The following is a 23,303-nucleotide window of genomic DNA, read 5'->3' as shown; positions in this document are numbered from 1 at the left end:
CTCATGGCCACTAGTTTCGATAAATATGCTCTTTACGACAAAAAAAAAGTAGGCGGGCGGTATTATTGAATCTCTGCGTTAATTCCGTGCGGAAATTAACGCTGGCCGATATTATGGGTGTTGATTTCACCCATTCTGATGATTCCGCCCCCAAAAAATGGGCGGGCGGTATTACTTTGTCCCGGCGTTAAGCACATAGGGAAAGTAATGCTCGCCGATAAGGTCCCAAAAAATGCCAGCCAGTTTCCATTTTGTGGGTAAATGGGTGATATATGGGTGTTATATCTCATTTCAGTGGTAAAATGTGCGTTAAGTGGGCGTTAAGCATGCAAAAAAAGTGGAAAATCTAGCCCATGGACTATGTATAGCAGGTACCTCAAAACACTGGCAAAGTACCACCAACATTACCTCCGCGAGACCTCTGCATCCTGAAAAGGTGCCCGCATCATGATGTGCGTATAGTCTATTGCTCCCTGCACCTTGGGGAAGTTAGCAATTCAGTAGAATCCTAAAGCCCTCTCAGTCTGAGTCTCCCTGGTCATAGGGAAGCTGATAAAGTCACTCCTGCATGCATACAGGGCTTCAGTGACCTGTCTAATGCAGCAATGTGTGGCATGCTGAGATATACTGCAAATGTTGCCAGCTGAGGCCTGAAAGGAACTCGACGCGTAGAATGACATTGCCGCGGTGACCTTGACATCGACGGAGAGTGCAGTCCTGATGGTGCTGGGCAGGCTGCAGATCTCCCCTGAGCTGGCATATCTCACTGATAACCTCTTTGTGGAAGCGCAGTCTTCGAAGGCAGGTGGTGTCGCAGAAGTTGAGGTAAGACCGCTTCTCTCTGTAAGTGCGGGGGGTGTAACGTCTAGTCCTCGTCATCAGCCTTGCACGTCTTACATTGGGCACATGATGTTGTTGAATGTACCTTCTGCCATCTCTAGTCTGCAGCATGTGAGTGGTCATCAAGAGAGACTGAGAAATGACAGGCGCCATTTCAATAGCTATCTGCATTACACCGATTGTTCACAAAGAATGAATGTCCCCACTAAGACACCTAGTAAATTCCAATCGTCCACAGTATGATAAGATGTTTGTTCAGATGTTCACATCACCTCAAGTACATCGGAACTCCCCCGAGGTTGAAGCAGAGCAGCCTTTTAAATGATTGCGACCTGCGATTTAGAACATGGCGTCCATACTGCTGTGAGTAGTTCTGGTCAATTCAACTTTTTCACAGCGGTTTTGTCGAGCGATATTGTCGATGAGATGTGTGCGAGGTGCCGAAAGTAAGGATGGGCGATATACTGGCCGTTAGTTTCAGCAAATGTGATCTTTACGACAAAAAACAGTGGGCGGTCGGTATTATTAAATCTCGGCGTTAATTATGTGCCAAAAGTAACGCTGAGTGATATTATGGGCGCTGGGTTCGCCCATTCTGATGATTCCGCCCAAAAATAGTGGGTGGGCGATATTATTTTTTCTCGCCGTTATGCACATGCTGAAAGTAATGCACAGCGATAAGTGACTGAGAAATAGGCGTCAATTTCCATTTTGTGCCTAAATGGGCGATATATGGGCGTTACTCCTCATTTCAGTATTAAAATGGAAGTTAATTAGACAGTTTGCATGCAAAAATAATGGAAAATCTAGTCCATTGTGTTGTATCTGAGATGCACCTGTGTCCATCACACCTCAGGTGTCACAGTTTTCTAGATGCAAATTTCAATGCAATATTTGCACTCGATTGGGTGAAATTTCATATTCATAAAAGAGCAACAAATCAAATTAAACCTACCAATGATCAGGTCACAAATTGGAATGAAAACTACTAATCAGAAACTTCAAAAACTATGAATCAAGAATTTGCAGTAAGCAAACAACTACCAAAGCAAGAACCAGAAATGGTCCCAATAATATTGTTCAAAATCGTTTTCTAAAGTTGTTTTGGCTGACATTTTAGTTTCTTCCTAAACTGAGAATTTACTCTTGGTAATGATATTTATAATCCAACAAAAAATTAAAATATTACAGAATTTGCAAAACAAAATCATTAAACTTTCATAAACAACTAATTTATCTCCTGCAGCATTGCACAAGGTCTGCCAGCGGCTACATTGGTACAGGATACAGTGAAGTTACAACGTTGTCGACTGGCCCCAGCCTGCAATTACAGTGTCACCAAGATCTGTTTATAATGCCCATCCAATGTTCTCAAACCGCAAGATCTTCTCTCTCTAGTACTCCAAAATTCCAACATCTTCTGATCCCAATGCATCCAAACCCCAACTCCATTCTTCTTAGAACTACTACATCCTCTAACTCATCATGAGCAAGATATTCATAAATATATGTAGGTGGAAATAAACACGTATATAGATAGATATGGATAGATATAGAGATGGAAGTATATAGCTTTAGATAAAAAGATACAAAGATATAGAACTGAAATCATTATGACAGTTCTTAATAACCCTTTGAAGAGTTAACACAAAGGAGCTTTGTCTCAACTTTGAAATTTTAAAAAATCTTTAAAATATGAGTAATTTCAACTGAATTGCAGCCTTAAATTTATTTTCAATAACATGGAAGATTAGAAATTCAGCCTGTTCATTGTTTAGGAGAATAATGGAATAGTGTGCATGTGGAGGTATGGGAACATTCTATTTTATATTTGATCAGAAATCAATTCTGCATCTAGATATAGGCTTAAACATTTCATTTGTAGGTTTTCAAGAAAAATTTGAAGTTTAAGTTGATTTTGGTTACATCTTTGAAAAAATTGGCTGCATAAAACTGCATAAAAATGCAAATCTAGACATAAGCAGGTTATGAGCAAAGGGATTGGATGTTTGAATTTATTACAAAAGAATTAGGAAAGATTTGGAGCTAAGAGTAGAGTTAATTAAGAGGGGTTTTTATACCGTACAGTGCTTGTGAGAACATAGCACAGTTATGTCATTGTAGTTTCTCGACTAATTCAGTGTAAACCTTTCAGGCATTTCATGATTGTAGTTGCCAAGACGGCCATTCTACTGTTCACTTTGCTTTGACTGCCACCTTATGTTGCTATTTTTGACGCATTGCAGTAGATTGTGAGAGTGGAATAGCATATAAATGAAGTGACATTCATATATGAGTTCATAATGTGTGAGTAAGAATAGGATGGGCTAAATCACATAAAATTCACGATAAACGGTAGTATACGGATTCATAGACTATGCAAATTGTGATTTATAATAAAGTAATTTATCATTTGAGGTGAATATTCATTTCAATAATGCAACTAAGTAACTAAGCACAAATACATTATCCTAGAAGACCTCAAGTGGCATTTATTAGTGAATTGGAAGATATACTGTTTAAAATAAAAGGGGTGATTATGCCTTGTAGGGGATAACATCAGGGCCACTGTAACTGAGTAAGTCAAATTCTATATTTATTCAGTATTCTGGGATTTTTACTTTGGGCTTTGGGAATCGAACTCCACGACTCTTTCCATTATTTTGTGAAATCAAAACTAAGTGGAATAAGTGGCCTTTATTTGTTATGCGTGTATGTACGTATATAGGATTTAAATATCTGGGGGCAAAAATTGTTCCTTTTTATAGCTCTGTTAGTACCAAGGTGCTAATGGGACGCTAATGATTTATCGGCCTGCGCGCAGACCCCTTCACGCCCCGCGCTGACCCCTTTTCGCGGGTCACGAAGCTGTCGTGGCTGGAGTGCCCAGTCACTCTTAAAGGGGAGGGCCTTGCGCCATGGCCAGCATCCTTTTTTTGTCGGCCGACTTTGCAGAGCCTTGCGCCCTGCTAACGCCACGCTACCACCCCACGGATGCGAATCACGCCACTGATACCGCCCAGCGCATTTTTTTCAGACAAAGACCCCAATTCAGCGACATTTAATGGCCCATCTCGCTGGGTGCTACATATTTATTTAATTCAAATTGTGCACCTCAAACGGTGCATGGGCCAATTTTGCTCCCCAGTTATATAGCAGTACTGGGTAAGGGGGGTGGGATTTAGTTGCATTTGTGGAGGTCTTGACTTTTTCTAGCAATGGAGGATGGTTCTGGGCTTTGGTAGGACTGGGGTCAGGCTCCCAGAGTTGGCAGCACTACAATGAGGCTACTGGTGTTTTGTAGCAAGGGGTGGGGAGAGAGGCATTTGAACTGGCATCACTGTGGAGGGGAACCGGTGGTTTGCAGAACTTGTGGGTGTATGTAGGCTTTGAGTCACTGGTGGATTCTCAGGTGTTTGTCAGCAGTGAGGGAAGGACAAGGGCATGTGACCAACAGCACTGGGTGAAGGTGGGGAAATCCCAGGCCTGGCAGCACTAGTTTGTAACTTTCTAAGAGATCTCTGCAAATCTCTGCGTCTTTCTGTCTCTGCTTGTCTGCCCGTCTCTTTTTGTGTCCTTGTCTCTCCTCTCTCTCCAATCTGTCCCTCCATGCCTCACATGTGTCCGTAGTTAGTATGCTTACATTTTCTAGCTATTAACAAAACACAATTAAATATTAGTTAATAATTAGAGGCTTTTGTTGCTTTTAAAAATCAATGTATTTGTTCTTTTAAAAGAATTCCAATTAGAATGAAGAAAAACAATATGACCTAAAATTTCTTTGATGTGATTTGCACCACAATTGCCACACATGTTTCCTGGGTCTGCTGGTTTGTATACTCATTGGTGCAGGCATTGGTGTAAAACCCATGTAAAATGGGTGTAAGCAGTTGAACCACTAAGAAACAGCTGTGCAGTTTTTTAAAAGTGCTGTTCAGTCTGCACTCTTTAGCAGTACTTGGGGACAAGCAGGTAAGATAGGAAGAGTGCTTTGCTTATTCATTTCACTTTCAAGTTAGTTCACGACAACTCTTACCAAGATTTTGATTATACTGGGACAAAATTATGACCACTTAAATGAAGTCATAGATTGTGACAGTGTGGAGGTCTGCGAAGGGTGGTTAGGGGTGGGGGAAAAGACATGCAGGTGTGAAGTGACTTTATTTGGTGAGTCAGCCTTTATTTATTGAAAGCACTGGGATACTAGTTGATCCTTTCTTTCTCTGGTAGCTGCCTGTCCTGACCCTCATCCTGGCTTCGCTGTGCGCCACCCTCTTGCTATGCGGAGAGAGGTCCTTCCACCCTCTCTTCTTCACTGTCACCCTCAGCTTCAGGAAGCAGAAAGCCATTTGTCAGGCTTGACTCACCATGGATCCTGTGAGCCATCCCCTCTACCAGTGACCTGTATTTAGCAGCAAGGCATGCTGATTGTAATTGATTTAATATAGAAATTACTTTGAAGATCATTACTAATTATTTCTGTGCAGAAAATATTGTTCAAATCACTGGATTGGAAGCTGCACACAGGCGTTGACTTCAGTAGACACAAGCTAATGGTATATTTGTCTAAAATTTTAACTGGAATGACATGTAGAGGATAAAATAATCAATTATTCAGATACATTTTATCAATGTACAAGTTATGTAATGTCCGCTGTTTTACACTGTGTTCTTCTTTCAGGTGGATATGCACTTTATGAAAAAGATTCCCCCAGGTGCAGAGGCTTCAAATATTTTAGTTGGTGAACTTGAATTCCTGGATCGATCAATAGTAGCATTTGTCCGTTTGTCTCCTGCTGCTGTTCTCTCAGGGGTTGCTGAAGTGCCTATTCCGACACGGTTAGTCTCCTACATGCACTGTGTATGTAACTCTCTGGTAACCAACAATTATTAATATATGTACTGGAACATAAATTAGATACAAAGGCAATTCAACTGACAGGGATAAGGATAAAAACAGAAAATGCTGGAAATCTCTAGCATTTTCTGTTTTTATTTCAGATTCCGGCATCCGCAGTATTTTGCTTTTGTATTAGAGATAAGGATATGTTCTCTTTCAGATTCCAGCCTTGTAAACTCTAACATTTTGGTATGTCCAGAGCTGATCACCGTCCAAAAATATAAGGCTGTCTTCCTAGACTAGCAATAAATTTTGAAGCATTCTCCCCTTTACCCCAACTGAGCTCTCCGCCCCTCCCACACCTGTGCAGATACTTTTGTTTTGCATTAGGGAAACACATTTGAACCTGAATGGTTTGAATTGAACCAACTGAGAATTTTTATGAATATATGGAAGATCTCCTTAATACTGGCTGCTAGTCCACTGTAAAGAAAATGCTTTCAAAAATTAAATTTGTTGGCTAAATAAGATGTAGGGGGCAAAATTCCCCTGCTGTATGCCTCCTGTTAGCACCCCGGGTACGCTAATGGGACGCAAAAGTGTTTTTGCCTGGTGTGGGGGCGGGGTGTTGCTACTGGCTCCCGCAGAATTGCGCAGGATTTAGCAGAGACCTGAAACCGGTAACGTCACGCCCCTGCTGGTAGCGCCCCAGTCCCTTGTGCCTCCGCTGATGATGTCATCACCATGTGCCGTGACCCCTTTTCACCCCACCATGGCCTGTTTTCGCTCCATGGCAAAAATTGGGCAGTGCCCCATGAGGTTGCCGCAGGCGATATCAGCGCCAGCATCGCGGGTAGCGAACCGGGCCGCACTTCGTTCACGGGGTGAAACTTAAAGGTGAGGTGCATGTCGCCATTTAGTGCCATCCTCTGACTTACTGGTCCGGCCTTGGAGAGAATTTACGTGGGATCTGTGCCGCAATTTTGCAATCTGGCACTCCGTTTTGGTGCCGGGATGTGGCCACGACACCCCGCATCCCCGCATCCCCGGTGGCCTAGTGGAGGCCCATCAAAAGCCCTGCAGAACTTGCAGCGCCCCTCCCCTTTAACGGAAGGGGAGGTCCCTTTGAACGCGTCAGCGTAGCGCTCCGACGGTCGCCCGGGTAGGGCTCCCAAGCCCGCCCCGAGAGGAAGTGGAGTGCCCGACATTGCACTCCACTTCCTGTGAGAGGCAGTAAGCCCAGTTTTGCTTCCAAGGCGGGACTTCTGCTCTGGGTGCAGAATGTCCGGCCTCAGAAAGGTTACCGCCCCCAAACGAGGCAATATGCAATTTCAGCCCAGTAGTTTTTAAATCCTGCCAAATTTCTACACTTTCCCATTAACCCATTGTGTTTGGTCGTAATGAGATAGAAAAGAAAGTGCTCTTGTGAGAGAAAAAGATTCCTGGAGTTAATTAGGGAACATTCATATTGCAGGGGAACATTTGCTTACCATGCTATTTATGGACTTGAGAAAATAAGACCTTGGCCAATAAAACCTGCAAGGGAGGTGGGGGAGGCGTGGAGGGCATTGCGGGGTGTATTATGGCAGAAGTATTGAAATGAGTCCACTACTGACCACACCAATATTCATGGGATCACTGGGAAGTCCAATATTTAATATTGCAGTGGTGGATGCCCTTAGCATTGGGGCTGCAGGTAGGGTAACTGCCATATTGCAGTGGCTGGAAATTTGGATGCAAACTGTCAGGCCCTGGGGAGGGTCTTGGTTCACACCAAGAATGGAGATAGAAGTAACTCTGTACAAAGAGGGCCATATTTAAATTTTTTAAAACTATCTTTGGGTTCTTCCGGAGTTCCAGGCCACAATCCCAGCACATAGGTTTTGACTTCGTTAGGCACAGAAAGTTAAAGCTAATGGTATATAAAACCTTAATTTGTCCAAAATTGTAACTGGAATTGCTCAAGTCTGTATCCCTTGGACTTGAGTGAATGAAGATGGGCCCGTACCATGGAAACATCTGAGATGGGAGACAGTGAATGCTTTGCTATGGACAAGGGAATAAAAGGTGGAGATATGGTTGAAGAAATCAACTACTGCAGAGGTATCATGGCAAATGGAGGGGCAAAGCTTTAGGCTGTTATGAATTTGAAAGTGAAGTTGTAAACAACTAGAGGGGAGAGTTTTTTTCAGGGGTAGATGCAGAAGGAAGTGGGATTGGAAGGGGGTAGGGGATATGGGTAGTGAGGGATACAAGGAAATGGTCAGAGTCAGCCTAATTAGTGATCAAGACCAAACAATTAGAGAGGCCTTGGAGTTGACTGGGTCATCATGAATAGGGTAATAAGAAATAAGAAACAGGAGCAAGAGTAGCCCATACTGACCCTCGAGCCTGTTCTGTCATTCATGGCTGATCTCTCTCAACTCCACTTTCACACCCCATCACCATATCTCTTGATTCCCTTGGTGTCCAAAAGTCTTGAATATATTCAATGACTAAGCATCCTCAGCCCTCTGGGTAGAGAATTCCAAGATTCACAATCCTATAAGTGAAGAAATGTTTTCTCATCTCAGTCCTAAATGGCCGACCCCTTATCCTGAGACTATGCCTCCGAGTTCTAGATTCTCCAGCTAGGGGAAAGAGCCTCTCAGCATGTACCCTGACAAGCCCTCTAAGAATTTTATTTGTTTCAATGAGATAATTTCTCATTCTAAACTCGAGAGAATATAGACCCATTCTACTCAATCTCTCCTCATAGGACAACCCTTTCATCTCAGGAATCCACCTAGTGAACTTTTGTTGCACCCCCTCTATGTATATTCTTCCTTAGGTAAGGAGACCAAAACTGTACACAGTATTTCAGATATGGTCTCATCAAAGCCCTATATAATTGCAGCAAGACTTTCTTACTCTGAATACGCCAACCCCCTTACAATAAAGGTTAACATACCATTTGCCTTCCTAGTTGCTTACTCTACCTGCATGTTAACTTTCTGTGATTTATGTACAAGGACACCCAAGTCCCTTTGTATACCAGCACTTAATAGTCTCTCACCTTTGAAAAAATAATCTGCTTTTCTATACAACCTGTTGTATGGCCACTCATCAAATGCCTTTTGAAAATCCAAATATACTACATCCACTGGTTCCCCCTTATCTACCGTGCTAGTTACACCCTCAAAAAACTCTAATAGACTTGTAAAACACAATTTTCCTTTCATAAAACTGTGTTGACAGTGCCTAATCATATTATAATTTTATAAATACCGTTACCAGGTCCCTAATAATAGATTCTAGCATTTTCCCTACTACTGATGTCAGGCTAACTGGCCTATAGTTCCCTTTTTTTCTCTGAGTGTATAGGGAGGGAGAGGTTTAGGGAATACAGGGGGGTGAATTCAGATAGGAGAGAACAAAGGGAGCTGAGATGGAGATTGAAATCACTGAGGATGAGGAATCACTCACTGAAGAGATTGAGGGAGGAAAGGAAGGAGGATATTTCAGTGAAACTCGGGATGGGGCTTACGGGCGATAGACAATAATGATTTTAAAGGAAAGTTGAGAGGGATGGAACAGGGTGAAATGCTCGAAAGAGAAAAAGGTTCCAGAGGTGGAAAGGAAGTAGTTGAGCACATTGCAGATGCCCTAACTATAATCTTGCAAAGTTCTCTCGATTCAGGAACCGTTCCTTTAGATTGAAAAATTGCACTAGTCACTCCGCAATCTAAGAATGGCGAATGAGGGAAACCAGGCAATTATAGACCAGTTAGCCTAACATCTGTTGGCTGGAAATTGCTAGAGTCTATAATTAAGGATAGGGTGACTGAACGCCTAAATAAATTTGATTTGATCAGAATGTCAGCATGGATTTGTGAAAGGTAGGTCATGCCTGACAAACCTGATTGAATTTTTTGAGGAGGTGACTAAAGTATTGGACAGGTCTGTGGAGCTTATTTATATGGACTTCCAGAAGGCATTTGATAAAGTCCTACAAAGGAGATTGTTAAATAAGGAAGCCCACAAAATTGAGGATAAATTATTGATGTGGTTAGGAAATTGGCTGAGCAATAGGAGACAAGCAGTAGGGATAATGGGCAGGTACTCAAATTGGCAGGATGTGACTAGTGGTGTTCCACAGGGATCTGTGTTCTGGGGCCTCAACTATTCACTCTCTTTATTAATGACTTTCGGAGATTAATAGCTTTTTGTTAACTAAAGGTATTAAGGGATATGGGCCAAAGGTGGGTATATGGAGTTAGGTCGCAGATCAGCCATGATCTCATTGAATGGCGGAACATGCTCGATGGGTTCAATGGTCTACTCCTATTCCTATGTTCCTTTGTGTATGGGAAAGACCAAGGTGTGACTTGGTGATAGTTGTAAGGCTGTCTTGCTCTTTTCGCTTCGTTGCTTTAAACGTCAAATTACACACACACTCGGTTGTAGTAAAGGCAGGATCAGGTCTTTAATTTAGACATTCATACTAAACAAACCCAGTATGAAAGTTACTGAGATACTTCACAAAGGCAGCTCTCTGCTTTCCGTGGCTGCTTGTGACACACCTTCTGAGATTTCAGTGTGTGGTGTCCGGTGTCTAAACTCTCATCTTTATACCAAAAAAACTTTTGAACTCTTATTTCTTTGCATAGTCCATTTAGACAATTAACATACAGATGATGTACAATTGTCCTGACGTCACGGCTAACTGCTTTCTGAATTACTATACATAAACCAGATTGTTTAACATACAGATGATGTCATCAAATAGTAACAAGTTAGACTCAAATACAGACAATGACAAGGCACTTATTTCAATGGTTAAAAGGCACCATATCGTCTAGCAGCCTATTTTAATCCAATCTTGAATCTTCCAACTTTTATCCCTTTCGATATCCAGACTGCACGGCCGAAGAAAAGAGTTTCAGAAATGCAGGCTCCCACAGTGATGAAGGTCATGCCAGCATTACGGTTATTTTGGCAGGGCAACTGGTGGAACGTATAGCCAGATGGAGAGGCTTCGATAAGAGGGAAGTTGTCACCACCTTTGGGCCAAGGTTTAGTCAAAGCCAGGATGTGGTTGGTGTGCAACGGCCACCACACATTTAAAATTTCACGCACAGGCATCTTCCACCCTTGAAGATTTAGTTCGGGACCTGGAATTTTAGGTCCTTCATTGAAACACCTGTGAACTTTTTGACTTGGAAGCAAGTCATCCTCGATTTGAGGGACTGCCTATGATGATGAAGATGTCAATACAATCATTCAGTATAAAGTCATGGATGGCAAGGGCCTTGTTCGCAAGTGAATGGAGGTGTTGGAAGGAACTGTGCAAAGGGGCGGTGATCATTGATCTGTTGGCAGAGTCTGAAGGGGCACAGGTGAGTAAGTGAGCTGGACTGGAAGGAGGTTGGTGAGGTTAAACCTCAAGTGGGCATGCTTGATGGGAAGTTTGGTAAGAGAGGAGTTTGGGGCAATTGGGGTTACTGCTGGTAAGATGGCAATGACAAATGCCTCGAATGGCCTTTCAAAGAATGTTGAGAGGCACAGAGTTGCCGTGGGCTTGTTCGGCGGGATTTAAGCCTAGGAAGGCAGAGGATTATTGTTGAGTTGGAATAAGGATTGGGAGGATAATATAGAGAGATATGGAGAGTAGGGATAAGGCAGCGAAAAGTTCCCACAGCAATTGTGAGGTGAATGGAGGATGACATGGACAACAGAGTTGGAAGACTGAAGGCTGCAAGAAGGGCAATACAGCCTGAACAGTTTTCAGCAATTAAGTGGGGAGAGGCCGTGTAGGGATTTGAAGAATTGGACGAGATATTGGCCCTGAAATTCCAGCGTCCCGGGTCCGTATGAAGTTGCTACCGGGCGGGGAAGGCATCGGAAAAGCCCAGTTTCAGCGCTGAAAACCGGCTTTTCCGATCTGTCAAGCTGGAGCTTGACACATCATTCACCTATCGAGAGCAAGGACATTTGCTTGGGCAAGATTGCGGTATTTACGTATATCTTGCCCAGCAAATGTCCTCAAAAATTTTGCGCCTGATAAAAGCGGGCACATAGCCTACTTTTACAGGCGCAAGTGTTTTAAACCACACTAAAACATGATAAAATAAAATTATAAAAACATATTTTATTGTTAAAAACCTTCCCCACTATGGTAACTTTATTTTTAACCAGAATTTAAAAAACTTTTTTTTTTAAATCGGAAAAATATTTTTTTTATAAGACATTAATAACTTTAATTTCAATTAATTTTAAATATGTGTGGTCTGTTTTTTATTTTTTATTAATTGTGTGTTTGATTTTTCCCATTAATAGCAACGAGAACTCCGCATCGATGAGTTCTCATTGCTATTAATGGGAACCTGTGAAATACTTACCTGATTGGCAGGGCAGTCACATGTGACTGCATCTTCGGCGTGGGAACCCTCCGGATGGGAGCGCGCTTTGCACCGCGGGAAGAGAAGGCCTCTCCACCGGAATCCAGGGCACCTCCTAGACCACCAGTTACTTTAGTAAAAATTCTCCGGTTGGGAGGCAATTGCCCGCGGGAAGCCTCCGACCGGAATTTCCAGGCCATTAAGTTTAATGTGTTGGAAGGCCAGTAAGGAGAACATTGGTGAAATCCAAACTAGAAATGACAAGAGCATGGATCGGTGTTTTAGCAGCATGAGGCTGAAGGAGGGATGGAGGTGCAGAGGTAGAAATTATTGGTTTTGATAATGTAAAGGGTGTGGGCTTTGAAGCTTAGGTGTGGGTCAAACAGGTTGCCAAGGTTCTGTACAATTTGGTTCAGCCGATGTGAGGGAGATGGAGTCAGTGGGAAGGGAGTGGAGTTTTTGGTATTGGAACTGAAAACAGTGCCTTTGTTTAAACATATCTGCTATCTGTATTCTGTCCTGTTTGCAGCCTCAAGGGTTGATGAGTGCTCATTATACTCTAGGCACGTGTTGCTGTGTTGTAAGTGGTTCATGTTTCACATTATTTTGTCCTATTGTTGGCGATTGCAGGTCCTCTTTGGCAGCAAGTATACACCTTTCCAATAGCAGTATTGTGCAGCCTAAAACATACTACAATTATTCTACTAACTCATACAACTTGTTCTGCACGGCACAACCACAGTGGCCTAAACATAGGAAATGTTATTTTAAATAGCCCGCTGTATTATATTTCTGCCTCATGAATGTGCATCATGGTAGACTCTTTGCTGTGGTGGTTAGGAGTACAATCAATGAAGCATTGGACTTGTGGAATGCCACAAAACTGGAAAATGTGAGCCTGCCTCTCCCCCCTGGTGCTGTATCTTGGCGTTCAACTTGATGTATGCAAATGTATGGTAAAGGAGGGCATCTGTTATTTCAGTGTTGTGGCAATGATCTGGGTACTGGCTGATCTAATTCATGTATCCTGCTGATGCCTGGAAGGACCTAGTGACATGGAAGTTTAGAGCAGTTGTCACTTTCACTGAAAGTGTCATCCAGATGTTATTCTGTGGATGCAGGTCTGTTTGCAGCAGCTAACACAGGTCAAAGATTGCATTCATGTTGAGGCACATCTGCACAGATTGTTCCTCCCTGAGGTCCAGATGAGGGGCACATCAACAATATTCACACAGCACTGGGCAGTCGTAAGTCCTAAACGTCCACCTCTCACGATGCTATTCCTCAACCTTCTACTTCAAAGTGTCTGGTAAAGAAACACCCGATGCTGCTCTGCTCATTGAAAGGCTTCTTTTTGACTGGTACTGTAAATAATTTTCTATTCTGCAGTTACCTCAAACGCTGCCTCCACTGCTTTTAGACCAGCTGTGCACAGTTAATGTCATTTGAGAATCCAGTAAATCTTGAGTAAATGTTTACAGTCTCCATTTGTTGTCTAACAAGCAAATAACACATATATACAAATCAGCATCTTAAAGTGTTAGAATTATTTACTCTCAAAAGTAAATTGAGCATGGGAAAATTAAAATCTGAATTATTAATGCTACCTCACAAAATGATTACACCTTAACGAACAATTAATATTTAATTGGTTTAATTATGAGAAAATGGCTTTGGTCAGGGAAAAGCAGTACTTTGTTAATTTTTATTATGTTATTTTTCTATTGGATACAGCATTAAGTTTCTTCCTCTTTAAAGCTGTGACAAAAGCAGTATGATTTAAGGAAACTGAAAAAAGTGCAGTTACCTTGCATCTATGTAAATCACGTTGTTGATCAAATAAAGGGTAGTATTAAAGTGTATTTGATTATTTCATTAACATTAAGATACAAGGGAATCTGTTAATCTTTAAACATTACTATTATGTAGGTGTTTCTGTGGATGAGACACTAACAGTGCAATGAGAGTATGGCCTGGATTTTGTGTCCACCGGCGAACAAACGGCCCTCGCTGTTCATTAAACTTAGACTTGCCCACAGAGTATCTACGGGATTTTTCACTAAATGTTTTGTTATTATAAATCCTCTACAGAATATCTGGGACCTGTGTGAGAAAGGCAAGCAACTGTGTATCTCCTTAACCAGTCAGATTGAAGAATCCTTACATAGAAACATAGAAACATAGAAATTAGATGAGGAGCAGGCTATTCGGCCCTTCAAGCCTGCACCGCCATTCAATAAGATCATGGCTGATCATTCAACCTCAGTACCCCTTTCCTGCTTTCTCTCCATACCCCTTGATCCCTTTGGCTATAAGGGCAATATCTAACTCCCTTTTGAATATATCTAACGAACTGGCCTCAACAACTTTCTGCGGTAGAGAATTCCACAGGTTAACCACTCTCTGAGTGAAAAAGTTTCTCCTCATCTCGGTCCTAAATGGCTTACCTCTTATCCTTAGACTGTGACCCGTGGTTCTGGAACTCCCCAGCAACGGGGAGTTCCAGAACCTGCCTCTAACCTGTTCAATCCCGTCAGAATTGTATATGTTTCTATGAGATCCCCTCTCATTCTTCTAAACTCCAGTGGATACAAGCCCAGTTGATCCAGTCTCTCCTCATATGTCAGTCCTGCCATCCCGGGAATCAATCTGATGAACTTTCACTGTACTCCCTCAATGTCCTTCCTCAGATTAGGAGACTAAAACTGAACACAATATACCAGGTGTGGCCTCACCAAGGCTCTGTACAACTGCAGTAAGACCTCCCTGCTCCTATACTCAAATCCTTTAGCTATGAAGGCCAAAATGCCATTTGCCTTCTTCGCCGCCTGCTGTACCTGCATGCCAAACTTTAATGATGGATCTACCATGGCACCCAGGTCTTGTTGCACCTCCCCTTTTCCTAATCTCTCACCATTCAGATAATATTCTGTCTTCTTGTTTTTGCCACCAAAGTGGATAACCTCACATTTATCCACATTATACTTCATCTGCCATGCATTTGCCCACTCACCTAACCTGTCCAAGTCACCCTGCAGCCTCTTAGCATCCTCCTCACAGCTCACACCGCCATCCAGCTTAGTGTCATCTGCAAACTTGGAGATATTACATTCAATTCCTTCATCTAAATCATTGATGTATATTGTAAATAGCTGGGGTCCCTGCACTGAACCCTGCGGCACCCCACTAGTCACTGCCTGCCATTCTGAAAAGGACCCGTTTACTGTGGCATGCAGAGTCTGAACCAGGAAGTGTCAGTTGGAATGGTTAATTCAATGCCAAATCATGCACAGAAAACGAAATCAAGAGAAGGAAAGAAAGATGGGATTAAGAGAGAGAGATAAAAGAGACAGAAAAGAAAGTAAAAAAACATTTTTTTTAAATCTCCAACAATAATTAAAATCTGAAGTATGAGACTCTACACTTGTAAAAAATAAATTTTCAGCAACAGAGAGGTTGTTTGACAGTAATTAAGAAAAACTTACATATACATGAATGGACAAGCCCTAACCCAGTGGGTAGCGATTACGTAAGTACCCCAACTTCATGCACTTCCATGTATTTGAATACCGAGTCTCTAGCAGCGAGATACCGGTATTGAAAAGCTGCTGGAGGAGCAGGGAACTCAGACAGCATATTCCTGATTTCCACATTTAACTATGCATGTGCAGTCGCCGGAAGTTACTCTTTAATAATGGTGAGTGCTGATAGCCTGTTACCGCAAAATCCAAGCTATATTAGACAGGATGGCTCGGAATTTGCGATGAGAGTAACAGTGAAGCTATCAGTGCTCAGCATTCGAATAAGAGGAAATCTGACAGTAACTTCTGGAGTATGCACATGTGCAGTTAAACATGGAAATCCAGAAGTCGCTGTCAGAGATACCCTGCTCCTCCACAGCGTGCGCTGTTGCAGTTCTTGCCGATAGACTCAGCACTGAAATGACTGCACTGGTGTGAACTTACTGTACTTGCTAAAGTTTTCACCACAGAGATCGCAAGATCTTTGTCAGCAGCTTTCTTTGAGGTTTGCCACTGACAGCAAATTCTAGACCATTACTGTTGCGTTGATTCTCTTACTCACATTCTCCTCGATCACAGATCTTCACTGGGAGTGAGGGATTACAGAATATTCCCGCTAGATTAGAACTCCTGTGTTTGGATTTTCATTAAATAAATCTATGTACAGAAATAGATCAGAAAACTTACTCCATGGCCGGAATTTTCGTGCTGCCATGCGTACGGGATTGGAGGCAGGTCAGGAGTAAAATGCACAAAAAATGCGAGCGGGTCGGAAACAAACCGTCATCCCGCCTCCTCATGCCATTAACTTGGGCGCATTTGCCAGCACGGCACAGACTCGAACGACAGAGGCGGGTAATCTAATTTACCTTGTTAATACTTTGTTGTAACTGTGCTTTTAAGCAGACCTTTTGACTTTCACCAAATGCCTACGGGAATCACGCAGCTCGGGAACCACGTCTGTCAAACTGAGGTGGAAGGTCTGTGGCTATTGCTTGAGGTCATTACTGCAAAGTATGGAAAGCACAATAAATACTCCCACATGACACCTGCTTTCTTGTCTAATGGAAAAGCTCTTGCTGAGTGCATTTTGAACACAAATTTAGGTGTCTACAGTTTGCAAGTCTTCTGCAAATTCGGAAGCCAATCTCACCATATTGCTATTATTTATCACACCGTTGACATAATGGCCCTCTGATCTCTACTTGATCTGCCATCAATTACAGCAGCATGTGTTCTGTTTATATTGTCTCACGCTGGTCCTCAGAATCGGACCAGGATGAGGCCCAACATCAGCAGCAGCAGGCACACCAGCAGCACCAACAACATTCTCCTCAACGACCTGTTGTTCCAAAGGACAGAGGGCATTAGCACAGGGCTGCACCAAGCCAAAGGCGATACCCCCAACACATGGTATACAGGCAGAGGGTGAGCTTCCTCAACATGATTGAGCAGCAGTGCCAAATGAGGCTCAGGCTATGGCGCCAGGTCATCACAGATATTTACAGCTTGCTGGAACCAGACCTGAAACCCAGAGGATCTGGTGGACATGCCTTATTGTAGCTGTCAAGGTCACTACCACCCTCAACTTCTTCGCCTCAGGCTCCTTCCACGGATCTGCAGCAGACATTTGCTGCATCTCGCAGTCGGCTACCAGAGATGCATCACACATGTCACCGATGCCATGCTTGACAAGTCAGCCAATTATATCAACTTTGCCACTGATGAAGCCAGTGTTACTGAGCAGGTGCTGGCCTTTGCCACTCTGGCTGACTTCCCACGGGTGCAGGGCGTCATGTGACCATCAGGGCACTCCATCATCATCTAGGAGTGTTTGTGAACCGCAAGAGCTTACACTCCCTCAATGTGCAGTTTGTCTGCAACCACAAAAAGATGATTATCATAGAAGCATAGAAGTTTACAGCACGGAAGGGTGCCATTTCAGCCCATCGTGTCTGTGCCGGCCAAGGAGAGGCTATCCAGCCTAATCCCACTTTCCAGCTCTAGGTCCGTAACCCTGCAGGTTACGGCACTTCAAGTGCACATCCAAGTACTTTTTAAATGTGGTGAGGGTTTCTGTCTCTACCACGCTTTCAGGCACTGAGTTCCAGATCCCCACAATCCTCTGAGTGAAGAAATTTCCCCTCAGATCCCCTCTAAACCTTCTACCAATTACTTTAAATTTATGCCCCCTAGTTGTTGACCCCTTTGCTAAGGGAAACCCAGTCTATCCAATCTGTCCTCATAGCTAAGATTCTCCATTCCCGGCAACATCCTCGTAAATCTCCTCTGTACCCACTCCAGTGCAATCACGTCCTTCCTGTAATGCGGTGACCAGAACTGCACACAGTACTCTAGCTGTGGCCTAACCAGTATTTTATAAAGTTCAAGCATAACCTTCCTGCTCTTATATTCTATGCCTCGGCTAATAAAGGCAAGCATTCTTAACGATCTTATCTACCTGGCCTGCTACCTTCAGGGATCTGTGGACATGCACTCCAAGGTTTCTTTGTTCCTCTACACTTCTCAGTGTCTACCATTTAATATGTATTCTCTTTTCTTGTTAGCCCTCCCCAAATGCATTAACTCACAATTCTCCCGATTAAATTCCATTTGCCACTGTTTTGCCCACCTGACCAGTTGATTGATATCTTCCTGCAGTCTACAGCTTTCTTCTTCATTATCAACCACACAGCCGATTTTAGTATCATCTGCAAACTTCTTGATCATACCCCCTATATTCAAGTCTAGATCATTAATGTATACCACAAAAAGCAAGGGACCTAGTACTGAACCCTGTGGAACCCCACTGGAAACATTCTTCCAGTCACAAAGACACCCATCAACCATGACTCTTTTCTTCCTGCCTCTGAGCCAATTTTGGATCCAACTTGACACTTTGCCCTGGATCCCATGGGCTTTTACTTTCGTGACCAGTCTGCTATGTGGGACCTTATCAAAAGCTTTGCTAAAGTCCATATACAATACATCATACGCACTGCCCTCATCGACCCTCCTGGTTACCTTCTCGAAAAATTCAATCATGTAAGTCAGATACGACCTTCCCTTAACAAATCCATGCTGCCTGTGCCTGATTAATCTGTGTCTTTCTAAATGAAGATTTATCCTGTCATTCAGGATTATTTTCAATAATTTTCCCACAACTGAGGTTAGGCTGACTGGTCTGTAATTACTCAGTCTATCCCTTTCTCCTTTCTTAAACAAAGGTACCACATTAGCAGTCAGTCCTCCAGAACTCTGGCACCACACCTGAAGCCAGAGAGGATTGGAAAATGGTCAAAGCCTCTGCTATTTCCTCTTTTGCTTCCTTAACAGCCTGGGATACATTTCATGTGGGCCTGGGGACATCCACTTTCAAAACTGCTAATCCCCTTAATACCTCCTCTCTCACTATGTTTATTTCATTTAATATTTCACACTTCTCCTCCTCGATAGCAGTGTCTGCATCACCCCTCTCTTTTGTGAAAACAGATGCAAAGTATTAATTAAGAACCATACCCACATCATTCGCCTCCACACACAGATTACCCTCATGGTCTATAATAGCCCGACTCTCTCTATAGTTATCCTCTTGCTCTTAATATATTTATAAAAGATCTTTGGGTTTTTCTTGATTTTACTTGCCAAGAATTTTTCATGCTCTCTCTTTGCTTTGCTAATATCCCTTTTAATTTCATCCCTGGACTTTCTATACTCCTCGAGAGATTCTGCAGTATTTAGCACTCGGTATCTGTCATAAGCGTCCCTTTTTTTCTTTATCCTACCCTGTATGTCCCTAGACATCTGGGGGGCTTTAGATTTGTTAGTCCCACCCTTTTTCTTTAAGGGCACATATTTGGCCCGACCCCTCCGGATCTCCTCCTTGAATGCCTCCCACTGCTCTGACACTGATTTACCTTCAAGTAGCTGATTCCAGTCCACTATGGCTAAATCAACTCTCAGCTTAGCAAAGTTGGCTTTTCCCCAATTTAGAGCTTTTATTCCTGGTCTATCCTTGTCCTTTTCCACAACTACCTTAAATCTAACATTGCCCGAGGTAGGAAAAGCCATAAAACAGCTCAAGAATAACAAGGCTACGAGAGCGGATGGAATCCCTGCTAAAGCGCTGAAGTATGGCGGAGAGGCGCTGTTGGCGTAGATACATGACCTCATCTCATCTGGAGGGAGGAGAGCATGCCGGGAGATCTCAGAGGTGCAGTGATCATGACCATCTTTAAAAAAGGGGACAAGTCCGACTATGGCAACTACAGGGGAATCTCCCTGCAATCAGCCACTGGGAAAGTTATCGCTAGAGTTCTCCTCAACCGTCTTCTCCCTGTAGCTGAGGAGTTCCTCCCGGAGTCACAGTGCGGATTTCGTCCCCTACGGGGCACAACAGACATGATCTTTGCAGCGCGACAGCTGCAGGAAAAATACAGGGAGCAGCGGCAGCCCTTATACATGGCCTTTCTCAACCTTACAAAGGCCTTTGACACTGTCAACCGCAAGGGTCTATGGAGTGTACTCCTCCGTTTTGGATGCCCCCAAAAGTTTGTCAACATCCTTCGCCTGCTCCACGATGACATGCAGGCCGTGATCCTTACCAATGGATCCACGTCCGGACTGGGGTCAAACAGGGCTGCGTCATCGCACCAACCCTCTTCTCAAACTTCCTCGCTGCCATGCTCCACCTCTCAGTCAACAAGCTCCCCGCTGGAGTAGAACTAAACTACAGAACCAGTAGGAAGCTGTTTAAACTACGCTGCCTCCAGGCCAGGTCCAAGATCACCCCAACCTCTGTCGTTGAGCTACAGTACGCGGACGACGCCTGCGTCTGCACACATTCTGAGGCTGAACTCCCGGATATAGTCGATGTATTTACTGAGGCATATGAAAGCATGGGCCTTATGCTAAACATCCGTAAGACAAAGGTTCTCCACCAGCCTGTCCTCGCCACACAGCACTGCCCCCCAGTCATCAAGATCCACAGCGTGGCCCTTGACAACGTGGACCATTTCCCATACCTCGGGAGCCTCTTATCAACAAAAGCAGACATTGATGCAGAGATTCAACACCACTTCCAGTCGCTGGAGATATATCACCAATGATGTCTCCGCAAGATCCTGCAAAGCCCCTGGGAGGACAGGCGCACCAACATCAGTGTCCTCGTCCAGGCTAACATCCCCAGCATTGAAGCACTGACCACACTCGATGGGCAGGCCACATAGTTCGCATGGCAGACACGAGACTCCCAAAGCAAGTGCTCTATGCGGAGCTCTTTCATGGTAAACGAGCCAAAGGTGGGCAGCGTAACCGTTACAAGGCCACCCTCAAAGCCTCCCTGATAAAGTGCGACATCACTACTGACACCTGGGAGTCCCTGGCCAAAGACCGCCCTAATTGGAGAAAGTGCATCCGGGAGGGCATTGAGCACATCAAGGCTCAACGCTGAGAGCGTGAAGAGGTCAAGCGCAGACAGCGGAAGGAGTGTGCGGCAAACCAGTCCCACCCACCCCTTCCCTCAACGACTGTCTGACAGAGTCTGTGGCTCTCGTATTGGACTGCTCAGCCACCAAAGAACTCACTTCAGGAGTGAAAGCAATTCTTCCTCGATTCTGAGGGACTGCCTATGATGATGATGAAATCTAACTGAATTATGGTCACTAGCACCTAACTGCTCTCCCACTGATACCCCTTCCAGCTGCCCAGCTTCATTCCCTAAAACTAAATCCAGAACTGCCCCTCCCGTGTTGGGCTTCTACATACTTGCTAAAAATGTTCTTTTGAATGCATTTTATCAATTTCACACCCTCTATACCCTTCACACTAATTTTGTCCCAGTTAATGTTAGGATAGTTGAAATCCCCTACTGCTACTGCTCTATAGTTTTTGTACTTCTCAGAAATTTGTCGACATATTTGCTCTTCTATCTCCCTCTCACTGTTTGAGGCTCTATAGTACACGCATGTGTACATCTGTGTGCCAGATTCCCTGGCAGCTGGCATGACTCTTTCGCACTGCATTAGTCCACCCTCCCTCAGCTTTTCACACCGCCAAACAGACTTGCCGGCTGCCTGCTTGGAGAAAAGGGCTATCCACTCAAGATTTGGCTCATAACATCCTTGAGGAGGCCATGTATTAAGGCAAAGGAGAGACATACTGAAAGACTCATGTTCACCAGATGTGTCATAGAGCAAACAATAGGCATGTTGAAAATGTGCTTCAGATGCCTTGACAGATCTGGAGAAGCCCTTCAGTATGCACCAGCCAAGGTATCCAGAATCATGGTTGTCTGCTGTGCGCTGTACAACACTGCGAGTAATGAGGATTAGCGCTGTATGAGGAGCAATGCGCTGAGCACACGCCTCTTCAGATAAGGAGGATGAGCATAGCTGGAAGATGATGAGGAACAGAACGTACCAGAGGTCCAGGTGCCAGCAGCACCCGAGCACATTGCTGCCCGGGAGGTCAGGGTTGGTCTCACTCTAGCCAGATTTATGTAACTTCCTGCATTACACCCATATGGCTGCCACATGCTGTGCCAGGATTCCCCCCCCCACCCCCCAACAACACCATAAAGCATCCCTACAATGACCAACCCATTCCTTTCACACTGACCACCCCCAAAAGTAATGGAACCATAACAAGAACAGATCTTTAAACACCCATGTGCTTACTCTTGTGCATCTACTTCTGTGTCATCTTTTGCTAATGAGTGCTTCTACGAGGTGCAAACCTGTGGCTTCAGCAGAGATAGAGGCAGGCTGCTCACTTTTCTGCTGCAACTGCATGGACACTATTGGCGATATCCTCTGGGTTGTGGAGCCTCTGACGGCTTCTCCAAAGTCTGTTCCTCCTGCAACTGTGCATGTCCCCTTTCACCATCATCCTTCTCATGGGCCACCCGCACTGCCCTGCTATCAAGGAGCTGGAGAGCACTTTTTTGCATAGCAGTGGGCCCATGAGGACCCAAATCTGCATTGACATCCCTCCTAGAGAGGAGATCTATGAGCCTCTGCCATCTGTTCTCCATCAATAGCATGTGCTCATGTGAGTGGTGCATTAGCTGCTCCATACAGGTGGCCATCCTTTCCATGGAAGAGGCTACTATCACCATCGTGGTGGTGCTCATGTTGGAGATGGATTCTTGCATTCTCTGCACATTTGCAGACATCGCAGTCGCAAAACCTGTCAGAGCCACCTGCACATCTTCCTGCACCTCCTGGAACACCCTCTTTCTCAATGGCTCCTGAGGCTCAGCACCTGCATACAGTTGAGCAGAGCTGGGAGAGCCCTGCGCCCTCCGGCAAGGACCCTCCACTGCTGTCCCTGTCTGCATTATCTCCTCTTGCTCACTTGTGAGTTGCGCGACACCAGTGACAACACTACTCTATGTTGCGTGGGACCCACCCAGGTGTGCGTATCTGTTGGGTGCGCTTATGTCTGGCAATGGTGTGCCCTCAGAGGCTGGAGGCTCCTCTGAGGAGTCGCCTTCCACTTCCTCCTGGACAGTGGGGGTTGGGCGTGGGGGGGAGCTCTTGATGGACCTGTGGGAGAGTAAAGAGATGTGTTCGATATGTCACATGAAAAATGGGTACAGATACCATTATGCACATGATGACCATTCAATGGCTGCTGATATCAGTCCCCATATAAGTGATGAATGTATGTCATGTAGCTGTATGATATGTAATTCTTTTACCAGGTTACTGAGATGTCCCC

General features: G+C 44.1%; 1 protein-coding gene across 1 annotated transcript in view; it reads left to right on the top strand.

Moving 5' to 3' along the window:
- Positions 1-23,303, top strand: part of LOC139254146 (sodium-driven chloride bicarbonate exchanger-like) — a 319,096-nt gene that overhangs the window by 134,598 nt on the left and 161,195 nt on the right. The window contains exon 9 of the mRNA XM_070873648.1: positions 5,522-5,679. Within this exon, the coding sequence (XP_070729749.1) occupies positions 5,522-5,679 (158 nt within the window). The remainder of the gene's footprint in view (positions 1-5,521; positions 5,680-23,303) is intronic.

This window comes from Pristiophorus japonicus, chromosome 3 (assembly GCF_044704955.1).
Source record: "Pristiophorus japonicus isolate sPriJap1 chromosome 3, sPriJap1.hap1, whole genome shotgun sequence".
NCBI classification, from domain to species: domain Eukaryota; kingdom Metazoa; phylum Chordata; class Chondrichthyes; family Pristiophoridae; genus Pristiophorus; species Pristiophorus japonicus.
Note: the sequence above shows the minus strand (reverse complement) of the source record. Positions and strands in the feature narration are given on the sequence as shown.